This window comes from Callospermophilus lateralis, chromosome 3 (genome assembly GCF_048772815.1).
Source record: "Callospermophilus lateralis isolate mCalLat2 chromosome 3, mCalLat2.hap1, whole genome shotgun sequence".
Classification (NCBI taxonomy): Eukaryota; Metazoa; Chordata; class Mammalia; order Rodentia; family Sciuridae; genus Callospermophilus; species Callospermophilus lateralis.
The window spans coordinates 29,775,380-29,796,108 of NC_135307.1; the positions used below are offsets into that span (position 1 = coordinate 29,775,380).

At 37.0% G+C, this 20,729-nt stretch overlaps 2 protein-coding genes across 13 annotated transcripts in view; both read right to left on the reverse strand.

Annotated features, from left to right (window-relative positions):
* Znf410 (zinc finger protein 410) overlaps positions 1–863 on the reverse strand; it is a 38,173-nt gene extending 37,310 nt beyond the window's left edge. For 4 of the 7 annotated variants that reach the window (XM_076849886.2, XM_076849885.2, XM_076849881.2 and 1 more), the window contains exon 1: positions 724–786. The gene's annotated coding sequence lies outside the window, so the exon portion shown is untranslated. Of the gene's footprint in view, positions 1–723 lie in introns of all 7 variants that reach the window. The other 3 variants (XM_076849882.2, XM_076849883.2, XM_076849884.2) reach the window with 3 other exon arrangements.
* A 1,068-nt stretch (positions 864–1,931) lies between these two features.
* Positions 1,932–20,729, reverse strand: part of Ptgr2 (prostaglandin reductase 2) — a 44,268-nt gene continuing 25,470 nt past the window's right edge. For 4 of the 6 annotated variants that reach the window (XM_076849890.2, XM_076849889.2, XM_076849891.2 and 1 more), the window contains exons 4-10: positions 13,691–13,882; positions 9,650–9,820; positions 8,596–8,805; positions 7,641–7,762; positions 6,227–6,314; positions 5,420–5,459; positions 1,932–3,411 (exon numbers count right to left, since the gene is read on the reverse strand). In XM_076849890.2, coding sequence (XP_076706005.1) covers positions 3,335–3,411; positions 5,420–5,459; positions 6,227–6,314; positions 7,641–7,762; positions 8,596–8,805; positions 9,650–9,820; positions 13,691–13,882 — 900 coding nt within the window. In that variant the 3' untranslated portion in view covers positions 1,932–3,334. Of the gene's footprint in view, positions 3,412–3,587; positions 3,684–5,419; positions 5,460–6,226; positions 6,315–7,640; positions 7,763–8,595; positions 8,806–9,649; positions 9,821–13,690; positions 13,883–20,729 lie in introns of all 6 variants that reach the window. The other 2 variants (XR_013090737.2, XM_076849892.2) reach the window with 2 other exon arrangements.

The window sequence follows — 20,729 nt, forward strand, 5'->3', positions numbered from 1 at the left end:
TATATACGAATTCTTAATCCCCAAGTTAATAATATTTAACTTCCAAATGGTAACTAAGTCCTTTTCAGAGCCTCACGAGCAAGTTGAATAAACTTTAATAAACTATTGAGATTCTCTTGAGAAATGTCAGAGGATAAGTTCAACCGGCAAAACGCACACGGCTGTAAGTCAACGGCCAGCCTACGTGCCCGCCTGAACTGACATACGAAAGAGAAACCGGAGGCCCAGCCCCTCCTGTCCACAGGCGACCCCAATCGGACACAGAAAGTAAGTGGACATAGGAAAGCAGAGGGTAGCTCTGGGCAGAAACATTCGGGGTAGAATCCCCTTGGCACACCTTTCCCCCATCACAAAGGCCTAAATCTAAGGCCCCAAGGTCCGCGGGCAGGCCCCCGGTGCGGGTGCAGTCCGGGAGCCCCCGCTCCAAGAACTCGCTGACTCCGGTTTTCTCGGGACTGTCTTGTTCCCATGCCCCTGCCTCTAAACGGAAGCAAAGAAGCCAAAACATCGCCTCCCAAACCGCGAGGGGAAGGGCCGAGGCCGCAGGGCTTCAGACCGTCCACTTCTAGGATCGCCAGATCCGGGAGGGGTGTCCAGGGAGGAGAGTTTCCCTGTCCGCTCCAGGGGCGAACTCGGCCCCAGGCCTCTAGGATCTGTAGGGACTCCCTCTCGTTGGGGACTACCGAGCCAAGCGAGTGCCGCCAGTCCCAACCCGAAGCTTACCTTTCCGTCCCGGACAGGTTGCCGGCAGTCAATCGGTCCTGAATTCCGTCCACACAGAGTATCTTCCGGCTCCCGCCGGAAGCAGCTCGAGCGCGGGACAGGAAGTTTGGCCGCTCCCCGCCCCCGGCCCACACACGCCCACCCGTTTGGCTAGGAGCAGCGCTGCTGCCACCCTTCCGAGGGCAGCAGATGAGGCTGACCCGGCTCCCAGCACAGGGCTAAGCTTCCAGCGGCGAAAGCCCAGCCCCCGTTTTCCCATTCTCTCTGGCCTTCAGGGCTCCTAGATCCGCGAAGCCCTAAAACCAGGTCAGTGTATTCTAGCCATGACGTCACTGCCAACCCGCAGCTATGGAGGAGTTTTTCCTCCCAGCCAGCTAAGGATCTACAATAGAGAGAAACGAGAAGATTGCTCCTTAAGCATTTGCCAAAGCTCTCAGTGAAGAGGACCTTGAATCTTCACCACCCGAGAAAGGAACTTGTAGAATGAAGTGCTGCTGTGCATATGGGACGGGGTATGAATTGAGTCTCCTGTAGATTTGACTGACCTCTTAAAATTACTAATTTTTTGAATATTCACTGCCATGCGGAAGAATAAAAAACAACTAAAATAGTGACTGTGGAAATTAAAGGAATTCTCTTTAAAAAGGCATTTCAAGGTAAAAGATAAACCAGGCACATATAAGTGGGTGAATGATATCTTTAGGCACACAATGTTCCAAGGAAATATAATTCCTCTTTTTGGATAAGCAGAGATTGAAGTACCAACGGGATATTTACTTGAAGGTAAAGATCCAAAGCTCAAGTAAGAAGTCAGGAAAAGAAGTGTAGACTTGGGAGCTTTCAGCATACAGAGAAGAGATAAAAACCCCTCAGAAAAGAAAATGGTAGAGGAAAAAATATGTAAAAGAAGAGAAGGCCACTGAAGTTCACTGGAGTGAGTGATTACCAACACAATTTGAATCTACTTTTACTAATTTCACATTCAAAAATACATTGGCAGCAGCCCAGCTACCCAATAAAGCTTAGGCAGGTGGAACCCAAGTTAGAGAACTGCCTCTGCAATTTAGACCTCATCTCAGACAAAATAAAAAGGGCTGGGGATGTAGCTCAATGGTAAAGCACCCAGGGTTCAATTCCCAGTTAAATGTGTGTGTGTGTGTGTACACACTGGCAGTGTGTAAAACAGGTTACCATAAACCACACAGAAAAACATCTTCAATTTTATTGTTTCAAAGGGTTGGATACAATTAATAAAACAAACTTACTTAGAGGTACATCAATAGATTTTGAACATTCATGATTACAACCATTGGTTAATTTTCCCAGTCAGTCCTGTTGTTTTCTGAAGCGTCTTTGTTTTGATTTTGGTTGTTTTAGGTGTTCTTGTGCTGGGGACTGACCTCAAGGTCAAGCAGAGTTGTGCTACTGACATACACCCCCAAACCTCCTTGTTTAGTTATCTGAAATTCCCAGTAAGTTTATATCTATTTGCTCTCTAATCTTGACAACTATTTGACAGTATGTACACACGAAACTAAGATTAACGTATGCTTTTATTAATATATAAATTGGGTTTTTAGGGCTGGGGATGTGGCTCAAGCAGTATTGCGTTCGCCTGGCATGCCTGTGGCCCGGGGTTCGATCCTCAGCACCACATACAAACAAAGATGTTGTGTCCGCCGGAAAAAAAAAATAATAATAATAAACTTTAAAATTCTCTCTCTCTCTCTCTTTAAAAATTTTTTTAAAAAATAAAATAAATTGGGTTTTTAGGCAGTATAGGGAATTATTTGGCAAAACATTAATAGATAATCCTTTGGATTAAATCCTGATCTCTGGGTCTCTCAAACCAACTGACTTCAGCCATTTATTTTCTCATATCACTCCCAACCCCAAACCTCTGTTTTCCTTTTGCAAAAACTGTTCCACAAGCTCTGAATCACACCCAACCAACCCTACCCTGCAGTCCTTACATACATATCATACCATTAAGTCCTGTTTCCACCTACAATATGGAAAGGCCATTGCAATTCTGTTCTTGGAGGATTCCAAGTTTCAGTTTAAGAATCATGTGAAGTTTTTTTTTTTTCCAGTCCAACAAATGTTTACTACATGCCTCTCATTTCAGATAGAATACTTATTCTATTTTAAATTAATAGATGTTATTAATTTTTTAAAAATTTATAAATTTGATACATTAACAGTTGCATCAAATCTCCAGTAGCTTCAGAATGTCTGATACAATTATGTCATACATGTTTTAACAAAAGAAAAATGGATCATTTTAATTTCAATATTGTTTTAGGTAATGTTAGATGTAGAGTGCACACATGATATTAAGATATAGAAAAGAATTAAGTTACATAAGAAAATATTCTTCTGATCACATTCAAATCAAGAGCTATCTGTACTTTTTTTTTTTTTTACAATACCTTTATTTTATTTTTATGTGGTGATCAGGATTGAACCCAGTGCTTCACATATGTGAGGCAAGCACTCCACCACTGAACTACAACCCCAGCCCCCTGTACTTTTTTTAAAAAAAATTTTATCTTAAAAATCTTTGTGTAAGGTGGAAAGAAATATGTGTGATTTTTCTTGAAGATGACAATTATAGAGAAATATCTTTTGAAATACAAACTATCTGTTTTCCGATGTTACCCCCTGTCATCATGGACTGGAATGCAGCTGGAAAGAAAAAAAAATAGATTATTTGAAAAGATAAATGTTACCATGAAAGTTGTTTATCAAGAGGTCTGACATATAAAATTAGCTTGAATAACTTCTTCCAGGATTGTAATATTAAGCACAGAAGGAAACTGTCATGAAAAGAAAGGTCAAGTAGAAGTTAAAGAAAAACTAACCCGGGCTGGGGACGTAGCGCGCTCGCCTGGCATGCATGCCGCCCGGGTTCGATCCTCAGCACCACATACAAACAAAGATGTTGTGTCCACTGAAAACTAAAAAATAAATACTAAAATTCTCTCTCCCTCTTCTATCTTTAAAAAAAAAAGAAAAACTAACCCAACTAACTGTTATTATACCTAAACTGAGTTTACATCAATGTTTAATGTATACAGAGTCTAAAGATTGGTGGAAAATAAAAATGGGAATTAATTATCAGCAAAAACAATTTTTAAATAACTGTCAAAAATTTTAGAATTGTAATCAAAAAGTTTTATTAAATAAATAAATACAGTACACATTTCTTATGCCAAATGAGTGGGTTTTATGTTTAGTATACATTAACAAAATGTATTAAAAATTTTTTCTGAAAAAGGAAAACATCAGTTTGATTTAACACTTTTCAGTTAAATGAACAAATCAGAATCTTTTTTTTTTTTTTAATTTGTCGTTGTTGTTGTTGATGTATTTTTATGTGGTGCTGAGGATCAAACCCAGTGCCTCGCACGTGCAAGGCAGGTGCTCTACCACTGAGCTATAGCCCCAGCCCTAAATGAGAATATCTTAAATCTATGTATAGTGGGCAAAAGTTAAATATTGACAATTTGCTTAATATAAACTGCCCCAGAAGCAGCTAATCTGAAAAAGTAACCTAAAGCCTAAGTAATTTTCACAATCCTTACATTTTTTATAAACTATTTGAGATGTGATAACAATACCTCTTAAATACCACTAAGTTGAACTCACATAGATCTTGATTACAATACTTATGGAAACCTAGAGTATGGTTTTGCAGGGAAGAAATAAATGATTTAAAAAGGAGGGGCTGAGGTTGTGGCTCAATAGTAGAGTGCTTATGTGTGAGGCACTGGGTTCGATTTTCAGCACCACATATAAATAAATAAAGGTCCATTGACAACTAAAAGAAATATTTTAAATAAATAAAGAAAAAACAACAGGTATGGTGGTGCACACCTGTGATCCCAGGGACTCAGGAGGCTGATGCAGTAAGATCACAAGTTAGAGGCCAGCCGCAGCATCTTAGTGAGATCCTCATCAATTTAGTGAGACCTTGTCTCAAAATAAAAAATAAAAAGGGTTGGGGATATAGCTCTGTGGTAAAGTACCCCTGAGTTCAATCCCCAATTTTAAAGAAAAAAAAAAAAAACAGGCAAAGTGGTATATGCCTATAATCCCAGCTACTCTGGAGACCAAAGCAAGAGGATCTAAAGTTTGAGGCTAGCCTGGGTAACTTAGTGAGACCTTGTCCCAACAGAAAAAAATGAAAATAGCTGGGGATGTGGCTCTGTGATAAGAGTGCCTCTGGGTTCAATTCTCAGTACTGTAAAAAAGAAAGAAAAAAAATCTGGTCTGGAGATGTAGCTCAGTGATATAGGACTTGCCTAGCAGGCATAAGACCCTGATCCCTAGCTTTGTCAAAAAAAGAAAGAGAAGGAAAACAAACAACCAAAACACAGTTAATATTGATTCAGCCTAGCAAAACTAAAAATTAAGAAAAAAAGAAAAGGGGGAGGAGACACCTGAGAAGTAGCATTAAAAGAAAAAAGAGGGCTGGGGATGTGGCTCAAGTGGTAGCGCGCTCGCCTGGCATGCGTGCGGCCCGGGTTCAATTCTCAGCACCACGTACAAAGATGTTGTGTCCGCCGATAACTAAAAAATAAATATTAAAATTCTCTCTCTCTCTCTCCTCTCTCACTCTCTCTTTAAAAAAAAAAAAAAAGAATATTTTTGCTGAGCACATGTATATAATAAATAAATACATTCCTCTTACCTCCCATGTTTTCTAATCCATTTATCACAGTCTCCTTGATCTGTAAATTAAAATAGTAGTTTTAGTATTCTTTAAAAAAATTATTTTGTAATAATGGGGATAAGCCCTTTTTATTTTGATATGGTCTTGCTAACTTGCTGAGGCTGGCCTTGATTGCAGTTCTCCTGCCTCAGCCTCCTAAGTAGCTGAGATAAATTATAAGTACCCGCCACTGTTCCCAGCTATACATCCTCTTTTCAAAATATATACACACACACTCATAACTTCCAATCATTTGTGGATTTCAAGAACATCAAGAGAACAAGGTCAGGATCTCTGAATCCCAAATTAAAAATTTCTGATTTTCAGCCAACAACTAAGAAAGACATCAGAGTATCCATGGAGAGTAGGTGAGGACAGTAGGATGTGCTTATATGACTTTCTTGGAAAGGAGTCTCCAATACATGGTAGAATTCCATAAATATTTTGAATATTACTAATTTATATTTTGGGAAAACTACTGATTTTGTAAAATAATCCACAGAAAGTGAAACAGTAAATTTTATATAAAGTTAATAATAAGAGGGCTTCTTCAGTTAGGAGTTTACAATCATCAGCAAGGTAAAGATATTTAGTATACATTTCTTTTGTAGGAATTTTTTATAATGAAACAAACATGTTTGAGGTTAGGTGCAGTGGTGCATGCCATAATCCCAGCTTTTGGTATGCAAGATAAAGGAAAAAATGTTTGCTATAATATAATTTAAATAATACAAAAGTATATCAAGTAGCAGGAAGAATTATAATGATAAAAAATAGAAGTACTACCTTTAGCTTTCCTTCTTTAAACCACTGACTCAGTTGTAGAATGCCAGGCTCAAATTTATCCTTATAATTTAACACCAGAAATCTTTCCCTGAAGGGGAGAAGAAAAGGATAATGATCAGAGAACAAGACAGGAGTGAGAGTTCAAGATGAAACCATTCCAGAACTCTAGTAAATCTGTTAATCCTTAAAATATTAGAATTAATCACACTGAGTTTGGTCAGACATAATTTTAGGTGTATTTACAAATGTAAGTATACTAAACTTCCACTGTTTATGTCTGCCCAGCATCTACAACTCCATTTAGCAACAGTTCTGTGATTTTTATCTTTGTAGATATCTTCCTTTCCCCATCCTCTCTTGACTTAACCAGCTCAGTCAAATCCAGTAAGTATGAGTTTTCAAAACCTAAATATTAAACTAGCTTAAAAATAGAGAGCATTAATTTCAAGGATATATAAAGAATTCAAAAAACTCCAAAAAAACCCCAAATAACCCAGTCAATAAATGGGCTAACGAACTGAACAGACACTTCACAGAAGAAGAAATACAATCAATTGACAAATATATGAAAAAATGTTCAATATCTCTACCAATTAGAGAAATGAAAATCAAAACTACTCTAAGATTTCATCTCACTCCAGTCAGAATGGCAATTATCAAGAATACAAGTAACAATAAATGTTGGCAAGGATGTGGGGAAAAAGGCATACTCATACATTGCTGGGATTGGAAATTGGTGTAATCATTATGGAAAGCAGTATGGAGATTCCTCAGAAAACTTGGTATGGAACCACCATTTGACCTACCTATCCCACTCCTCAGTTTATACCCAAAGGACTTAAAATCAGCCTACTACGTTGATAAAGCCACATCAATGTTTATAGTGGCTCAACACACAATAGCTAAACTATGTAACCAACATAGGTGTCCTTCAACAGATGAATGGATAAAGAAAATGTGGTATACATATGTAATGGAATATTATTCAGCCTTAAAGAAGAATAAAATTATGGCATTTGCCAGTAAATGGATGTAACTGGAGAAAATCATGCTAAGTGAAATAAGCCAGTCCCCCCAAAACAAAGGCAGAATGTTTTCTCTGATATGCACATGCTAATTCCCAATAAAGGGTGGACTAGGTAGAGAGAGAGAGAAGGAAGGGGAGGGGTTTGGATATAGGAAGGATAGTAGAATGTATTTGATATTATTACCTATGTACATATATGACTACATGACCAGTGATTCTACATCATGCACAACCAGAAGAATGAGAAATTATACTCCATTTATGTAAAAATATACATATATATATGAATTTATTTATTAAGGAAAAACTATATTGAATAACAATTTATTTCATATACATTCCCCTTGAATCTGAATCTGGTAATAAGGGCAAAGACAGAGGACATACCTTGTGATGTTTCTTTCCTTCTGGATTGCCTCTATCGCAGGGGGCAGTGGAGGAGGATATGGCACATCTTTATTGTACTGAGAAATTTGACCACACAGGATGATGTGGCTGTTCTGATTCATCTGCACAGAAAAATTTTTGATGGTTACCTCCTTAGACACCTTTCCTGTTTATTGATTTTACGTTTGCCTAAATGAAAACCTGCTTGACCACTGTATTTAATCTTCTACTGCCAATTTAGTTTGCTTTGAAGTTTTACATATTATTTAAAAGTTTTAATTAGCTAGCAACAAATTCACTGCAAAGGAATATAAAGGCAAATGAAAAATTTTTTTATTTTTTATTAGCTACACATGACATTACAATGATCTTGGCAAAATTTCTTAATCAGCAAAAGAATTATATTATATAATTATATTATATTATAATTATATTATATTATATTAATTGTCACTACATTTATTAGTAGCAGTATTGTATTTCTTTGCATTTAAATAATGTAACCTAAGCTGCAAATAATGGACTATGCATTGTTGATAGCTCATGTTGATACTTTACAACATTTTTAATAAAGAAAATCATAAATACCCACAATTTATGAAAACCTATTTCCTCAAAGTTAGGGGGATGACTGTGACTTGGTCAATGGCAAGTTAGAGGTCAGAACTTCACAATTTCATTTAAAAAATGCAACTGTACTTTTTCACAAAAATTAATTTAAGGTTTAAATATAATACTGCTAGACAAGAACTGAAACAGATGAATCACAGTAAATCTGTTAGCATATGAAAGGAGATATCAGCAAGCTCTCATATCACTTAAATAAGGATCATCACATTTGTCACAGTAAACCCTACAATTTTATGAAGTTTTTTTCCCCCTCAGTATCACATAAAAAAAAATCAAAACAAATAAAATGCAGTATTCAACTTTGTAACATAAATTGGCAAACAACCTGACTTATCACTGTATCACTGATGTCACCACCAACATTATCAAAGTAAATGTCCACTCCAGCTGGGCATGATTCTCGGAGTTGTTCTGCCACATTCCCTTTTTTATAATTAATTGCAGCATCAAAGCCCAGTTCTGAGGTCAAAATGAGGCATTTCTCTTGTGTTCCACAAATTCCCACCACTCTGGAACAGCCCAGCAAATGGCCAATCTAGGAGGAATATTTTGAAAATTAAATGGTTTTATATTGTCATGTTTATTGTAAAAAGGTGAAAGTATACAAGATATTTTAAGTTTATGAGACAGTTCATCACAATTGAGGTTAGATTACACTGCTTTTAACAAAAGAAACTAATAGAACTGAGGGCAGAAAATATCATCCTTTAAAAAAATAAATTGAATAAAATTAATCTCAGTTTAAAATTCACAGTTTAAATCTGATTTTATAAATGGAATACTCAGACTTAAAACATCACTACTTTACAATTCAATATTTTTCAGGCCTGTGAGGAACTAAAAATCACACCTAAAATAAAATATTTTGTCTTAATGGTTTCCTATAAAACAATGAACTTAACAGAATTCTATCAAAAGATTTACTTTATTTCTGGAACTCAATATACGTTTTCTTATCTGAGGGTTTTTTAAAATATCATTTCTTTTTTTTTTTTTGGTATCAATGATTGAACCTAGGGCCTATTATATGATTTTTTAGCATGAGCTCTGCCACTGAGCTACACCCTCAGCCCCTCATTTATCTTTAGTTTGTGAAATTCCAGGGGGGTCTCTATGATTCTTATCCTTGCATGGATGACAGCAATCCTCTAGCATTTACCATATCCATTCTTGGTTAATAAAGATTGAGACAAAAACCTACAATATACATCATATTGTTGTTAAGAGAGTTTAGTGAGTAATGACATCATTTCTACCAGAAATGTGTGAAATAATCATTTAAATTTGTTCACATTCATATTTTAAATTATATGCATATATCCAGAAATTCGATTATGACAACTTTTTAAAAAAAGTTAAATAATTCTCAGAACATTTACCTGCCCAGCCAAGGATCCACAGGCACCTGCTGCTCCACTGACAACCATTGTCTGATTAGATCCAGCACTTACATGACCTTTTTCCTGTACTCCAATTAAGGAAGTCAAGCCAGGCATACCTATAGCTCCAAGAAAATATGAAAGGTGTCCATCTACAAGCTGTGGGTCTACCTAAAATAAAGTATATAGGATTTTAACATAATATTAGAAATTCCTGTTTTAAGACAAAGTAGAGATTGTTATGTAATACATTGTGTGCCCCCTGCCTATGTAACTGTATCAAAGATAAGGCCTTTAAGATGCTATGTAAGGTTAAATGAGATTACAAAACTGGGACTCTAAGCCAGATGTAGTGGCCCATGCCTATAATCCCTAAGGTTTAGGAGGCTGCTATAGGAGAATCTGGAGTTCAAAGCCCACCTCAGCAGAAGCACAGAAGCTCCATTAGACTCTGTCTCTAAATAAAATACAAAATAGGGCTGGGGATGTGGCTTAGTGGTCCAGTACCCCTGAGTTCAATCCCCAGTACCCCACCCTCAAAAAAAAGAATGGGACTCTAATCCAATAGGATCTGTGCCCTTAGAATAAATGTAAGAAATATAACCACTGCCTACCCCAGACAAAGACCACTAGAGGACACAGTAAGAAGTTATCTACCTGCAAGCCAGGAAGAGAGACCTTACCAGAAATGAAAATTTCCAGAAACTTGATCTTGGATTTCTAGTCTCCAGAATAGAACATTAATCTCTGTTGTTTAAAGCCACCAACCTATAGTATTTTATTGTGGCAGTCCAAGCAAACTAATAATTTCAGTATGGTTTCTGAATTTAGCCAGACCCAATTTAGCCAGACCCTGCCTCAAATTATTCTTCAGTCTTGCTAAAATTCTATTATATATTTGTAAAGAGTTGGGAAAAAAACCAAAATTCTCTATTAAATTTTTTTTAAAAAAAAAAAACCTTTTTTGACCAATCAAAGCCAACCCAAGCAACAAAGCAAGAAACCCACTTCAACAACAACAAAAATAAACCTCAAATTCCAACTATTTTTTTCTTTCCTTTTTTTTTTGTGTATGTATGTGCATGTTTATTTCCTACTAAGAAATTTCTAGTTAGATCTATTATATTAGAACCATTAAGATTACAAATAATTGTGTAAACTCACTCATATAGCACTCATATCTTAGCCTCTTTTAATTTAACCTAAAATGAGATAGAAATTTATGGACAGAGAACACTGAGACTCTAAAGGAAAAATATCCCTATTACATACAGAACAAACAACTTGTAGACAACTCATAAGCTGGACAAAAAAAAAAAAAAAAAAATAAGGGACAGAAAAGGACCAGAAGATAAGGATGCACTAAACAGCTCATAAATTACTTTTTAACTTTCCAATTCCCTGTAGTTTTCTGGAATGTAGCAAAATGAGAATAGGAAGGAAATAGACAAGAGAACATTAACCTAGTGTGGCTAGAGGCTAACATTTGATTGCTCTGGGCCAATCACCTAACTACCTGAGATGCTGCTGTTTAGCTGAAGTCTACACATCAGACCCCCTAATGAGAAAACACAATCTTACTCAGTATTTCCCAATCCTGAGGAAGTCCAGCCCCTTGGGATCATACATATTGCACATAATTAGATACTATAATAAAAGCCTGACCTCAAGTCCTGGTAGTGCATCTCACTTTTTAGATTGCCCACACTCTGCTTTAAGAATATATATGCTCCCATTATAATAAATCTTTCACTCTGCTACTCATACCTGATAGGGCCTTAAATTATTTTCTTCAATATGGTCAAGAACCTTTTTTGGATAATGATGTCCATCACCACAAACCTCAAAGTCCAAGTAGAGGTCTCTACCTCTGGAAAGACCTCCTTGGACTTCCACATGGGGACAAAATGGGTGATAGACTCACATTTCAAAAACAGTTTATTTAGGAATAACAAGGGACTGCAATCCAGGATGTGCATGCATGTGCATATCTAGGGAGACAAAGGAAGGCAAGAATTTTTAAAAGTAAAATGAAGAAGTGACATTAATTGTTTTGAAACAATTATTCTTCATTACAAGGATTAATAAGGGTGGCATCAGTCCGTTACCAGAACAGGAAGTTGATAGGTAAGCAAGATGGTTGTTTTGAGGGCCTATCCTTCATGGATTTCCAGCTCCATTTGCTAGGGTTCCACATAAGTGTTTCCATTTTGGTATTAGAAACTTTCAGACACTGGTTAAGAATTTGTAATAACAAGCCAGGTGCAGTGACCACTCCTGAAATGCCAGCTATTCAGGAGGCTGAGGCAGAAGGATCTAGACTAGTCTGGGCAACTTAGTAAGACACTGTCTCAAATTTATTTTTAATTTTTAAAAAGTGGGGGCTGGGCAATATGGAAAGCAGTATGGAGATTCCTTGGAAAACTGGGAATGGAACCACCATTTGACCCAGCTCTCCCTCTCCTCAGTCTATACCCAAAGGACTTAAAAACAGTATACTACAGGGACACAGCCACATCAGTGTTTATAGCAGCACAATTCACAATAGCTAAACTGTGGAACCAACCTAAATGCCCTTCAGTTGATGAATGGATTAAAAATGTGGCATATATATACACAATGGAATATTACTCAACAATAAAAGAGAATAAAATCATGTATGGCATTTGCAGGTAAATGGATGCAGTTGGAGAAGATAATGCTATGTGAAGTTAGCCAATCCCAAAAAAACAAATGGCAAATGTTTTCTCTGATATAAGGCGACTGACTCATAGTGGGGTAGGGAGAGGGAGTATGGGAGGAATAGACGAACTCTCGATAGGGCAGAGGGGTGGGAGGGCAGGGGAGGGGGCAGGGGGTTAGCAATGATGGTAGAATGTGATGGACATCATTATCCAAAGTACATCTATGAAGACATGAATTGGTGTGAACATACTTTATATACAAACAGAGATATGAAAAATTGTGTATATGTGTAATAAGAATTGTGGGGCTGGGGTTGTGGCTCAGCGGTAGAGTGCTTGCCTAGCACGTTCGAGGGCCTGGGTTTGATCCTCAGCACCACATAAAAATAAATAAACAAAATAAAGATATTGTGTAGAATTAAAAATAAATATTAAAAAAAAGAATTTTGATGCATTCCACTGTCATGTATTTAAAAAATAAAAGCAGTTAAAAAAAAAAAAAAAAGTGAGGCTGGGGATGTAGATCAGTGGTAGAGCACTTGTCTAATATCCACAAGGCCCTAGGTTCAATCCCCAGTCAGTGGAAAAAAAGAAAAAAGAAAAAAATATTTGTAATAATAAAAAATATTTGAATATTATAAAGCTTCTTACAAAACTTTTATCATATTATCATAACATTCACTTATGATAACTATTACTTTCATTTTGCCCATGAGGAGACTGAAATATAAAGACATAAAGTTCCTTGATAATGGATAAATTATGCTGAATTACATGAAGCTACATTTTTGTAGTCAAAACAAATAATGGGGGCTGGGGATGTAGCTCAAGTGGTAGCGCGCCTGCCTGGCATGCGTGTGGTCCGGGGTTCGATCCTCAGCACCACATACAAACAAAGATGTTGTGTCTGCCAAGTACTAAAAAATAAATATTAAAAAATTCTCTCTCTCTCTCTCACTCTTTCTTTAAAAAAAAAAAAAAACAAATAATGATAAGCAAGTGTGTTTCATAGGTGGCTATTTCTCAGGAAACTTCAAAGTATATAATTATAAGAGGACTTTTAATTCTTAATATAAAATATTTTTGATGCTTATAGCTCAGGTTTTATATTATATATATAATTTGAGAAATAAATATGGAAAATTACAACATTCACTGGTAATCTACGAATTGTCACATACAGTTTCAGCCAACAGTGGAAAAGGAATAAAAGCTTTCCACAACTGGCAGTAAGCTAAAAGAAAAAAAATGTATGCTTTTATTTTTTACCTGATAACAAATGAAACTGAATAACAAATGTAGAAAATGAGCATTATTGGGAGGGAGGGGGATCGGATATTTTTATACTATACATCACCTTTTCAAGGCTATTTCCATCCAGAATAGCCTTGGTTTGCCAGGGCCAATAGAAAGAAGTCACAAAGTCACCTTTAGTCAAATTTGTGTGCTTGCTTAATTCTATAATTCCAACACCTCCACCATCCACCACCTGAGACAGCTGCCAAGGTGCTATATAATCAGTACCAGTGTCTTCATTCATCCTACAACGCTGAAAAAAAGAAGGCACTAATTAAGATAATTCTGTTAAATAATACTGAGCCAGAGTTTACTAATTTACCCAATGACTAAAGGTACGTGATAAGTAATATTTAATAAAGTGTTAGTCAAATAAATAAAAATAATATGTATTAATTTTCCCTTCATTTTGGTTATTTTTTATTTTGAAAAAAATGCACTTCTTCAATACACATAAGAGTGTAATTAAAAAGACTTTTAAGTATGTTCTAAAAATAGATCATAATAATCAAAACAGCATGGCACTTGCATCTAAAAGACAGGTACACTGACAAATGGAACAGAATACAGAGTTCAGAAAGAAATCCATGCATTATGAATACACAACTAGTGTAACTCCACATCATGTACAATCACAAGAATGAGAAGTTACACTCCATGTATGAATAATCTGTCAAAATACATTCTATTGTCATATAAACTAAAAAGAACAAATAATTTTTTTTAATCCATGCATTTACAATTGATTTGGGGGCGGGGTTACTGGGAATTGAACGCAAGGGCACTTTACCACTGAGCTATATCCCCAGTCCTTTTTATTTTTTAATTTGAGACAGGATTTCACTAAGTTACTGAGGCTGGCCACAAACTTGTGATTCTCCTGTCTCAGCCTCCTGAGTCACTGGGATTATAGGCATGTGCTACCATGAATGCCTGGCTATAATTGACTTTTGACAAAAATGCCGACAGCACACAATGGGAAAAATAATACTTTAATAAATGATGTTGGAGAAAATGAAAAATCCACATGCAGAAGAATGAAATTAGACTTACCCTATATACAAAAATCAATTCAAAATGGATTTTAAAATTAAGCGTAAGATGTGAAACAAGCCAAGCATGATGGCACATACCTGTAATCTCAGCTACTTGGAGGCTGAGGCCAGAGGATACCCAAGTTTGAGGCCAGCCTCAGCAACTGAGTGACACCTGTCTCAAAATAAAAAAGCTGGGGGAGGGGCTGGGGTTGTGGCTCAGCAATAGAACGCTCACCTAGCACGTGTGAGACGCTGGGTTTGATCCTCAGCACCACATAATAAATAAAAAAAATTAGATTGTGGTGTTAATTGTGAAACTCTATAAATGATACTAAAAATCATTGACAAATGAAATTGAATAACAAATGTAGAAAATGAGCATTATTGGGAGGTGTACACTTTTAATATTTTAAGTGTGATATGTCAATTGTATTTCAATAAAACTTTAAAAAAATTAAGGAAATTTAAGTAGTAGTACATGCATTGTGGTAGCAAAAGTAATACAAAATACTGTTTTGATTCTTTCAATGGACTATGGCATTTTAGATACACTTAAATGTTACCAATGATTTTTTTAAACTGTTTACTTTGTATGGAAGCAAACTAGCAACATATGTGTAACATTGTCCCCTCTTTTGGGAATTGTCCTTGGCAAAGTTACTTTAGCTTCCCTTCCTTTGCCTGTACTAAATTCTAAAGAAAATCCACACCTAAATGATTAAGATGTTGCCTGCTAAATAATTTTTCTTTGGATTTATAAAACCCAAAACAGATTATATTGGAATTATATTATTCAGATTATATTGGAATATGGAACTCTCCTCCTTATTCTTTAGTTTGGTGCATCAACTAACACAAAGCAGGTACATTTGCAGTAAGGTTAAGCCTGCTGTTTATCTAAAGAAACTAGACCCAATAAGTCAAGGTTGTTTTATTTGTTTGGTTTGCTGGTTTTGGTTTTGGTTTTGTCAAGGGTGATTTTGATGTTCTGGCCAAAGTAGGGCAGTGGGGGGTGGGGGTGGGGGCCAGTGAGCAAACACACACCCTTGTTGATAAAGACCCCACCCAACATGCAGTATTTATGTACATTATCCTACTTTTCCTCCCCCTTTCCCCATAAGTCCTTTTGTGTAGTTCCCTAAGATCTTTTTTGTGGGGATAGGATAGGTCCCCCCACTTTCATGGTGCTAGCTTTTGAGTACACCTGATTTCTTTCCCACCAAATCTCAGCTCCCGAGTATTGGCTTTTGAGTGTCAAGCAGATGGACTTGGGCATGACTTGGGCACGATAACATATACAGACCATAAACTCTTCATTTCTTTTGGCTTAGCAATTCTGCCTCCTCCACACAAATAACCTAAAAGAAACAATTTGTATATAATTGTTTCTAACAACTTCAGACCAGGCACTTTTCCAACATTATATTCACCATCCTCATATGGATGGCCTTTTAATCCACAAAGGATGAAATGTTACAGTGGGACCACATTCTGTCACAGTGGGGGTAAAAACTCCTCTGGCAAGCAGTGAAGACTCTTCCTCTTTGTGGCTCACTCTGTCTCTCAACTGAAGTATACAATGTTGAGGCCCACAGTGTAGCCAGGAGATGGAAAATATGGAAGACTGCTTGAATAAGGGGCCCCATGTGGTATAGTTCAGTTCATCAGGGGAAAAGACCAAATACAGAATTCACATAGAAGTGTCTATACAATAAAATATACTTCTGCTTGCATGCTACCTCTTATGTATTTCTGGAAAACAGGTACAATAATCATAGGACACTGGTTAGACAAAGGGCCTGACACAGCTAATAGAAAAAATTGAGGGGAAAACAGTGTTTATCCTACTCTCACTTGCTGACTAGATAGGACAGGAGATTAAGACATTAGCAATGGGCCCCATAAAGGATTCTCTAAAAGTAAAGATCACTCCGTGAAATTAATCTGTAGAAACATTCCAAACATTTCAGCCAACTTCTTTATCCACTAGTATAGGAAAAGGGGAGTAGGATGGACCTGAGTGAAAGCTACACATTCAGGAACTAAAAGGACACAATCAGAAGGTCATGGGCATTTTTCTAATACCTGGTTAACACAGATAGTGGTCAACGTCTCTACCCAGTAGCTATATAAGCCCCTAGACTAGTACACTTCAGTGACAACCTGCTATGGTATGGGTTCCCCTCTCACCTGGCAAGAGCTTTTTCTTTTCTTCTCATGTGACTAAATAAATTCTACTCTTTCACTCTCATTCTCTGTTGTCCATAGATTTCATTCTTCAAATTCACAAGACAAGAACCTGGAAAGAAGTTGCTGGCAGGTCGCTAGGGTCTGGGGTCTGCAATACTAAGCTGGCGCAGCCTGCTATGGAGAGCTGTAACCCAGCCAGATCCCATTAATGATGCTGAAAACTCCAGCCCTGTCTGCTGACACCAGCCACTGATACTGGCGGGCACCTGCTGCTGTGAATAACTGTGCCTCTGCCACAAAGGACTGTGACCCCACCTGCAATTGCAGCAACAGAAACAGAGAATCTGGTGTCATCTCTAACTCCAGTTTCATTACTACTGTAAGCAATATCTAATACCATACAATTTCCCCACCTAATAACTAAGCAGTCTGCAGGGGCATCAGCTAGGTGTCTTAATTCAATTCAATTCTGATATTATCTAGCTGGAAACAGTGTCATGTCCCATAATTTAAGGGCTCAGTCCCACAAAACTGCTCCACACTTCAGATACCAATCTCAGGCCTTAGATTGTGGTCTAGGCCTCTGATCAACCAGCTGTAAGTCAGGGTTCCAACAACTTTCTCCTTGGGTTTGATTAATTTTCTAAAGTGGTTCACAGAATTCATAGAAAAACTTTATTTACATTTATCCATTTATTATAAAGGTTATTATACAGAACGACTAAATGAAAGAGATACATGAGCCAAGACATATGGGAAGTGGAATATGCACTTCCATGCCCTCTCTGAATGTGCTACCATCCAAGAATTCCACATGTTCAGCTATGTGGAAGCTCCCTAAACCTAGGCCTTTTGGGTTTTTATGCACATTTCACTGTATAAGCATGACTGACTAAATCATTAGCCAGTGATGATCAACTTAATATTCAGCTCTGGGCAGTCCTCTTAAGGAGGTTGGGAGGTGGAAATAAAAGTTACAAACCTCTAATCATGGGTCTGGGGTTGTAGCTCAGTGGTAGAACACCTGCCTCATATGCATGAGGCACTGGGTATGATCCTTAGCACCACATAAAAATAAATAAATAAATATATTAGGTCCACCTGCAACTAAAAAAATATATTTAAAAAAAACCAAAAACCTCTAATCATATGGTTGGTTCTTCTGGCAACTAGCCCCAACCCTAAGACTGTCCAGGAGCTGCCCCAGGCATCAAAATATGTATTAACATACAAAAAGACACATTGCTTTGGAAATTCCAAGGGTTTTAGGAATTATGTACTAGTAAACTGAGAGGAAGATCAAGTATCTCAATATAAATCATAATATCACACAAGTAATTACTTATAGGTAAAAAACAAGTCAATACAATAGAACATCATGCAGCCAACAAAATAACCACATCTGAACTAGTTTTTAATATGGAAATGTGCATATACAGTCACTTAAACATATAAAAGCAAAGCCAAGTGTGCTACTACATGACTATAGTTCCAGGTACTTGGGAGGCTGAGGTGGGAGGAGGTCTGGAGTCCAAAATTTCTAGCCAGCCTGCTCAACATAGGGAAAGTCTGCCTTGAAAAGAGTGGTGGAGAAAGAGAGATTAGGGCTGGTGATATGGCTCAGTGACAAGGGACTTGCCTAGCATGCATAAGGCCCTGTGTGTGATCTTCAGTTCTGAGGAGGGAATAAAAAAGGAATATGAAAACAAAATTGTGTGTGTTTGTGTATGTCTTCATGTAAAATACTGTATACACAAGGTGATTAAAATTAACCATAAATTTGAGCCAGGTGCAGAGGCACAAATCTATAACCTAGGATGAAGCAGAATTCCTTGCATCCAGGAATTCAGGGCCAGCTCTGGTAACATATCAAGATTGTGTCTCTTTAAAACATAAATACCAGTATAAACCTGTAATCCCGGCTACTTGAGAAGCTGAGGCAGGAGAATAACAAGTTCAAGGGCAACTTAGCAAGACCCTGTCTCAAAATAAAAAGGGCTAGGGATATAGCTGTGAGGTAGAACATTCCTAGGTTTAATCCCCAGTACCACAAAAATAAAAAATAAAAAACAAAGCTAATAAGTTAATTGTTTTTTTAATTTTAATATTTATTTTTCAGTTTTCGGCAGACACAATATCTTTGTTTGTATGTGGTGCTAAGGATCGAACTCGGGATGCACACATGCCAGGCGAGCGCGCTACTGCTTGAGCCACATCCCCAGCCCTAATAAGTTAATTGTAAACTAGGAAATCACCTAAAATCTCCATGACTTAATGTTCATTAGGTTCCTTTTTTCCTTTTAAAGTTCTTTTAAGGACTAATGCTCTAACTGTGTCTAGTGAAAGATCTCAAAGTGATTTTCTTCCTTCTTTTCTGCAATTAATACTTAATAAGCACCATGGTAGTCACTGAGATACTGTGATAAACAAGGCCTTTGTTTTCATAAGCTTATTTTTTATTAGAGAAGACAGACATCTAATAACCACACAATATAAAATAGAGGATAAACCAAACTGAGGGTTTAAGGTGATTTACAACAAATAAAGTCCCCTTAAAACAGGCATCTAGGAAATAACAGGGTTTATCTAGGTAAAGGGAAAAGGGTAAAAGGATTCTGGGTGCAAGGCTAGCATGTATGAAGGCATTTTTTTTTTTAAGTTGTAGATGAACACAATACCTTTATTTTATTTATTTATTATTATGTGGTGCTGAGAATTGAACCCATTGCCTCACATGTGCCAGGCAAGTACTCTATCACTGAGCTACTGCCCCAGCCCTGAAGGCATGTTTTAATATGTACCCAGAACTCTATTTTAATCAGGTATTGGTTGTGGAGTCAGATAATGAACATGGAGACAGATACCTTGAAAAAAGGATTTATTATTTACAGATACCAAAAAGACAGGATATGCCATGCCATGCCATGCCATGCAGGTCCACAAGGGGAAGAACTAGTCTGGAGGCAGGAAGAGCAAGGAGAGAGCAAATCCCAGAGTTTTTACTGTGATTTCCATAGGAAGGAACAGGTGACAAGGCAGGTAAATTTGAATAAATTTAGAATTGGATAGCCTTAATAATCTCAGCTGGTTCTGGGCTGCAGGGCTGGTCCCTAATTGTGCATTAGTGATTTAAGGCAAGAGAAATGTTAGCTTGGTAGGTGATAATTAGGGAAGATAGTTAAGGATATGGGCTTTGAATAACATGGTTGGCATATGAAAGGCGTATTCAAAGGCAAGTTGTTTCTTCCCTCTAAAAATCGGCTAACGCTGGGGATGAAAAAATCTCTCCAGGATTAGCAAATCCCCTAAAAAGTCAAAGGATCAAAAAATACAGAAAATAAAAAGCCTAATTCATATAAGGTTTAAAATAAATGTGCACTGATGTGTTATCAAAGGAAGAGGTCTAGTGAGGCAAAGGTAAGAAGTAAGGCAGAGCACGTTAGGGTAGACAGGAAAACGGGGACCAGAGAACATGCACATTTGACCATGTCAAAGTGTTAGTCTCAATCTCAAAACTAATGGGAAGCCATCAAATGATTTTAAGCAAGGTGCACAATTAGTTTCTGTTATAAAAACGACACTGAGGTCACACTATGGAAAATGGCTTAGGGGGCATTTCCATTAGGAAAGAAACAGTGATTTAGACTAGGTAGATATTCTTGGAGTCACTAAAAAATATACTGAATTAAGAAGTACTGGGCTGAGATTGTAGCTCAGTGGTAGAGTGCTTGCCTTGCACTCATGAGGTTCTGGGTTCAATCCTCAGCACCACATAAAAAAAATAAATAAATAAAAATAAAGATATTGTATCCACCTACAACTAAAAAAAAATTAAAAAAAAAAAAGAAGTACTTAGTAGGTGGCATCTGCAGG